Raw genomic sequence first — 7057 nt, forward strand, 5'->3', positions numbered from 1 at the left:
TGACCACCAGAAAGCCAGAAACTGGAGGTATGGCACAAGGGTTAGAGATCCAGCCTTGATCGAAAAAGCTAAGGGACAGCATCCAATCCCTGAGTTCAAACCCCCATGCCAGTATATATGCACAAAGTTCCAGTTGCTTTACAATATTTACTGTTAAGCTGGGCATGGTTGGCTCACATCTCCAATCCTAACTACTCAGGAGACTGAGATCTGAGGATCATGGTTCAAAGCCAGCCAGGGGACTAAAGTCTGTGAGACTCTTGATCTCCAATTAACTACCAGAAAACCAGAAGTGGCTCTGTGGCTCCAGGGGTGTGGTGGTAGCCTTGAGCTGAAGAGCTCAGGGACAATGCCAGGCCCAGAGCTCAAGCCCCACAACTGACAAAAATAAATAAATAAAAATACTTACTGTTATCATTTGTTATTTTAGATATTTTAGTAGATGTAGCATGGCATTGTACTTGATTTTTTTTTTTTTTTGCCAGTCCTGGGCTTGAGCTCAGGGCCTGAGCACTGTCCTTGGGCTTTCTCAAGGTCAGAGGTCTACCACTTGAGCCTCAGCACCAGTTCCAGCTTTTTTCTATGTATGTGGTACCAAGGATTAGAACCTGGGTCTTTGTGCATGCTAGGCAAGCACTCTACCACTAGGCCAAGCTCTCGGCCCTGTACTGTGGTTTTTGTCTGCACTTTCGTTACACTTTCGAAATGCTTTCGATTATTTGCAATCTGTGTATTTTATGATGTTATAAATCTGTTCCAGTATTTATAAACTTTGAATTGGATTATTTTCCTCTTATTAATTATTGAGTGTTCTTTATTTAAAAAAAAACAGTACTTTATTGTATATGTAATATGCAAATTGTTGTACAATGTATGACTTGAATTTTTGGCTCTGAACAATTAACTTTCATAGAGGTAATAATTTTAATTCTAATATTTTATTACATATTTTTTCTCTTAAGGATATGCTCATAGATTTTTGTGTCAGAAAACATATTGTCAATATAATTGTACAGCTGATCTATTATGGTTTTTTTTGTTTGTTTGTGTTTTTTTTTGCCAGTCCTGGGCTTGAGCTCAGGGCCTGAGCACTGTCCTTGGACTTTCTCGGCTAGAGCTCTACCACTTGAGCCTCAGCACCACTTCTGGCTTTTTTTTTTTGGTATGTGGTACTCTGAGGAATTGAACCCGGGTCTTCGTGCATGCTAGGCAAGCGCTTTAACCACTAGGCCAAACTCCCAGCCCCTGATCTATTGTGTTTTAAACTAAAAGAATTTAAATTTTACATCATGATCACTGATCTTTTTTTTTTTTTTTTTTGCCATTCCTGGGGCTTGAACTCAGAGCCTGGGTGCTACCCCTGAGCTTCTTTTGCTCAAGGCTAGAATTCTTGTCACTTGAGCTTTTTCTGCCACTTCCAGCTTTTTCTATTTATGTGGTAATAAGGAATCGAAGCCAGGGCTTCATGCATGCTAGGCAAGGACTCTACCACTAATCCACATTCCCAGCCCCTCTGATCTATTTCGAGTTGTTTTCTAAGTTATGAGCTATACATTAAGATTGCTTGTTTAATGGATCATTCTCCTAGTTGCATTCATTGAAAAGGTTCTCCTCTTATTAAATTGCATTTAAACTTTTGTACGAGAGCGAAAAAGAGAGCGGGGGCGGGGGGGGCTAGTGGTAAAGTGCTTGCTTGGCATGCACAAAGATCCCAGTTTAATTCCTCAATCCACATACATAGAAAAGTCAGAAGTGGTGCTGTGGCTCAAGTGGTAGAGCATTAGTCTTGAGGAAAGCCCAACGACAGTTCTCAGTACCTGAGTTCAGTCCCCAAGACTGGCAAAAAAATAAAAGTATAAATAAATTGCATTTAAACTTTTGTAAAAGAGACAAAGAGAACAAAGAATTTAAGCATGAAGAAATAAATGAAGAAAAAAGGGTTAAAAAAAAAATAGGGCCAGGAGCATGGCCTAGTGTTAGCATGCTCACCTAACATTCAAGAAGAGGAAGCCCTTCACCTAGCACGCAAAAAGATGAGGCCCTGGGTTCGATTCCTCGGAACCACATACTCAGAAAAAGCTGGAAGTGGCATTGTGGCTCAAGTGCTAGCCTTGAGCAAAAAGTGCCCAAGAACAGTGCCCCAGCCATGAGTTCAAGTCCCAGAACTGACCAAAAAATAAAAATAAAAAAAAATAGTACATTTAATGTAGGAGATAGGGCCAGGAGTTTGGAGTGTTTGCCTAGCATGCAGGAAGACCCGGGTTTTATTCCTTGGTACCATATACAAGAAAAAGCTGGAAGTGGTACTGTGGCTCAAGTGGTAGAGCTCTAGCCTTGAGAAAGCCCAAGGACAGGGCTTAGGCCCTAAGTTCAAGCCCCAGGACTGGCCAAAAAAAAAAAATGTAGGAGATAAATGTAAATATGAATTTGAAAAAGTTCATAAAATGACATTTTTTAAAAATTGAAAAAAGTTTGGGGAAGGAGTCCTCAGGAATGTGCTGCTTTCTGGCTGGAGGAAGGGTAAGTTGACTTGGATTTTGTGTTGAAAATCTATAGTTCTTGGGTTCTTCATATACTTTTTGTTCTCTTACTCCCTTTACCTACACAGCCCTCTTTGACTCTATGCACAGCAACCAGGCCTCAGACAGCCCATTTTCCCCACCTCGTGCTCTTCATTCACCTCCCATGCAACTCCGGCAGCGCTCTGAGAAGCCTCCTTGGTGTAAGTAAACCTTTGTAACTAACAAGACAAAGATCAAGAGGGATAGAGAGATTGGTGGATGAGAGACTTGTCACATAATGGTAAAGAAAATGAGAGTTAAAAGTTGTAGAATTTGGCCAGGAGTTTGGCCTAGTGGTAGAGTGCTTGCCTAGCATGCTCAAAGACTAGGGTTCCATTCTTTGGTACTACATACATAGAAAAAAAAGAAAAAAAAACAGAAGTGGCACTATGGCTCAAGTGGCAGAGCTCTAGCCTTGAGAAAACCCAAGCACAGTGCTCAGGCCCTGAGCCCAAGCCTGGGACTGTCACAAAAAATAAATAAATAAAATAAAAGATGAAGAATTGCCAGAGTGGTAACTCATGCCTGTAATTCCAGTACTCAGAAGGCAAAGGCAGGAGGATCATGAGTTCAAGGCCAGTTGGGCTATGTAGCTGTCAGAGAGTAGGAAGGAGATGAATCAGGAATGGCTACTCCAAGGAAGAGGAGATACCAGTGGTGTTGTGTGGAAGGGATATAGGTGAGGAGAAATCCTTTCCTGTCATCCTGCTTCTAGGGAAAGACTGAAATCAAATATGCCTTTACTCAGACAGGCAAAAGCAAAGATTCATATTTCTGCATCATGATCAGCTGTTGTACAAGTTTGCTGCTTTCTGGCACTCTAATCCATTTCCAAGTTCTCAGATTGTCCCTCATTCACCTGGTCTTCGCCCTTTTGTCTCTCCTGGAGTATGTATGGAAAGGTTTACACTTCTCCCTCTGGGGTTTCTTTGATTTACATGACTGAGACTACTAGCTGGCTTTGAAAGCGAATTGTGTGTGTGTGTGTGCATATACTTTAATATGTAGTTAAAAATACCATCTATAAATATGAAATTTGCAAAAAGGAAAGTAGAGGCCTAGTTTGGTGGTATTGTACCAGCTAAGCAATCAAGAGGTCGTGAGTTCCAACACCCAATACTGGGGGAAAAAAATGGGGGTGGGGAGGTAGGCTATTTGCCACAGGGATTGGAATCATCCTGTGGTGTACAGAAGTTGAAGTCTCTAAGGTCTTCTTCTTGTATTAGCATATATTAGTTTGTACAAAGGGGAGGAGTTCATTCTGACCTTTCCACGCAAATATATATTGTATTCTGATCTTACTCACTGTCACTCTCTCTAACTCACCTCCTTCCCCCATTAAAACAATCTCAACAGGTTTTAGTTTGGTTTGGTTTGGTTTGGTTTGATTAGTTGTGGGGCTTGAACTCTGGGCCTGGGCACTGTCCTTGGACACTTTTTGCTCAAGGCTAGCACTTTACCACTTGAGCCACAACACCACTTCCAGCTTTTTCTGTGTGTGTGGTACTGAAGACCGAACCCAGGGAGGGCTTCATGCATGCTAGGCAAGTGTTCTATCACAAGGCTATGCTCCTGGCCCTACATAGATTTCTTTAAAGAATGAATCCTAACAAAAGGTTTGTATGAGATTCAATTAATAGTGTTTCAACAAAACGATGTTAGCCTCATCCTCCTGTACCTCTCATCACCCTCACTAAAGCTGTAAAATTAGAACCTCTAGAGATGGAACCTGGTAATTTAAAAAAAAAAAACTACAATTTTGACATATAACCCTAATTATGAAATGCTGGGTTAACGTGTTCATACACATCGAAGTAGGAATGAGTAGCCCTGGGAATTTCAAGTTGGAGCAGGAGTATATTTGTGGGAAAAGAACAAATGAAGTAGCTCTCTTCCTCTCCTAAATCTTAGGTGAACCTTAGAGCGATTCTTCTGCTAATACATTAGGCTAAGGTGACAGTTCCTGAGTTGGGCAAATTCAGGAACCTGCTGAACTCAGAAATAATTCAGATTTTTTCCCCTCTCCACCCCTAAAAATGAGTGGCTAGACCAGCTGTTCTAGCATTTGAAACATTCGTATAGGCAGAGAGCCTACTCTTTCTTCCAGCTTGTGTGACTTGGTCTCCTGACTTTGTTTTTCAGATAGCAGTGGCCCTTCCAGCACTGTGTCCAGTGCTGGTCCTTCCTCCCCTACTGCAGTGGATGGCAACTCCCATTTTGGCTTTAGTGATCAAACCTCCCTAAATGCACACACGACTGAAGAAGACCAAGGCTTTGGGCTGCTCCAGGAGGCCCCTGGGAAAGTAATGCAAGAGTTTCCCATAGAAGGACAGCAAGAGCTTTTGGAACAAAACCAGTCCCCTCCAGAGCTACCAGTGGAAACAAGCCAGTCTGAAAACCAGAAGGTTGCTGAGGAAGTCAGCCACCCATGCCAGGAAGCCCCAGACCCCAGCCCACCATTGCTAAAGAACGATGATCCTATTAACCACACACACCAGCAATGCCAGGCCAGCCAGCTGTATCAGGAAGCCTCTGAGGAAGTTTTCCAGCTTTGCCAGGAAAACCCTGAGGAGGTCAGCCAGCCATGCCAGGAGGTTAGCATGCCACTCCATGGATTCCCTGTAGGGGTTGGGGTCCTGGAACATGAAACCCTTGTGGAAGTTAGCAGGCCCACCCAAGAGATCCTTGAAGAGCACAGCCAGCCACACCAGGAGTTTGCAGTGGAAGTTGGCAGGCTGGCCCAGGAGGCTTCTGCAATCAGTCTGTCGTCTCAAGATATCCCTGAGGTCAAACCTTCCCAAGAACTCCCTGCAGATACTCATCAGCAAGGCCAGGAAGTTCCCAAGGAGGTTAATCAGCAGGCTTGGGTGGTTCCTGAAGTAACTGAGGAGCTGCCTAGAGAGGATGTTTCCCAACCTCAGTGTCTACCTACTGATCCAAACCCTCCAAGCCAGGCCGGAGCCCATGACCAGCACTCACCCCTTCCACCAGCAACGTATAATTAATCATTTTCTCACTAGGGATGTCACACTATACCTGCCTTTCGAGCCAGCAACCTTTTCTATTGGCTGTCTCACTGACCAGAGCAAGGCTCAGGTGCACACCAGAGGTGTCTGAGGAAGCAGTCCTCTTGGCATGAAGCATACCTATGCTGTTGCTGTGTTTGAGGGTAGAGCCAATTTCCTATTCCAAGTTGCCATTGGCTCTTCCCTTAGCCATTAAACTTGAATAGAGTTTCCTTGGAGTGGGGCTGGTCTGCCATCTCCTAACCTACTCTGAACATCACAGAAATCCTAGATGGTTAAAGAAAATGCCACTTAACTGCTGAAGACACCATTGGGGGTGGATAGCAAAGGCAAAGTAGACAGCTTCCAGGTTTGTACCTTTCTGAGGGACATGTACACCATTTCTCGAGGCCCCTTTAGATGACCTGTGCGTTCAAGGGACACTTGTCTTTATTAGCACTCCTCAGGTAGGCCCAAGATGGCCGTCTGAAACGTCTAGAAAATAGAGGTCCCTTCCCAAGCAAATTGTGCTCTTGCCTGCTCATCTTTAGACTGGACTTACAAGTGTTTCCATGTCAGGTCCAAGTGCCCCTTCCTGCCCTGGTCTTCTGGAAAGTTGCTCTAGGAACGAACAGATATTAGAGTCTGTTGTAACTTTTGAGTAACTAGTTAAAACTCTCTGGGGTCAGTGTGTGAATCTGGTCCTCCAATTGTTGTGGGGCATATTGGCTTAGAAGATGCTGTAGAAAAGAGAATCATAATCTATTTTAAGCAGTTAGCAGGGATTAATATTGTACAGACACGAACAAAAAATTTAATATATATACATATATATATATATATTTCTGTGGTTTGTCAGGGACAGACTGGCCAAAGACCAAACACTCCAGAGTCCCCAAGAAATGTGTCCTTATATCATGTGTCTTTAGGACCAGATGTAATTTATGAAGCTTTTCCCAAAGATATGGGGATGAGAGTGGGGTTAGATAGGAAGGTTGATGCAGTCAATCATTGGAATCGGGGCCGGAACATTATGAGTGCTCAATAAACATGAAATAATGAGAATGACGGTGGTGATGATGTCCTTGTGAATGACCATAAATGTGAGCCAGTTTGTGTCTGTGACTGAGTCAGTCAAAAGCCACATAGCAGGAACAGGCTATGAAAGTATAGGGATCTGGCATCCTAGAAGGTCCCTAGAGCAATGAGTTCACCACCTCAAAAATGGTGTTTCTAACGTCAATTGCCTTTAGATCTCTTAGGGCCTGTCAACTCCTTACCTCTTTGGTATTCCCCTGTCCAGGGTATCAGATCCTTTTTTATTAGTCCTTAGCTCTTAGCCCCATGGAATGTAGGCCCCTTTCCCTTTCCTAGGAGGGTTCTACCCCTCTTCCTTTTCCTATACCAAATGAACATCCCCACTCTAGGTTCCTGTACTCAAGTTATTCTTGCCCATTTTGATATTTACATATATATGTATATAAAAGTTAT

At 43.2% G+C, this 7057-nt stretch overlaps 1 protein-coding gene across 16 annotated transcripts in view; it reads left to right on the top strand.

Moving 5' to 3' along the window:
• Ppip5k1 (diphosphoinositol pentakisphosphate kinase 1) overlaps positions 1-6621 on the top strand; it is a 41586-nt gene extending 34965 nt beyond the window's left edge. For all 16 annotated transcript variants that reach the window (XM_090318482.1, XM_090318483.1, XM_090318481.1 and 13 more), the window contains 2 exons: positions 2609-2722; positions 4704-6621. In XM_090318482.1, coding sequence (XP_090174608.1) covers positions 2609-2722; positions 4704-5566 — 977 coding nt within the window. In that variant the 3' untranslated portion in view covers positions 5567-6621. The remainder of the gene's footprint in view (positions 1-2608; positions 2723-4703) is intronic.
• The last annotated feature ends 436 nt before the right edge of the window (positions 6622-7057 follow it).

The sequence above is a fragment of the Megascapheus bottae genome, chromosome 25, assembly GCF_031878675.1.
Source record: "Megascapheus bottae isolate mThoBot1 chromosome 25, mThoBot2.hap1, whole genome shotgun sequence".
In the NCBI taxonomy this organism is placed as follows: domain Eukaryota; kingdom Metazoa; phylum Chordata; class Mammalia; order Rodentia; family Geomyidae; genus Megascapheus; species Megascapheus bottae.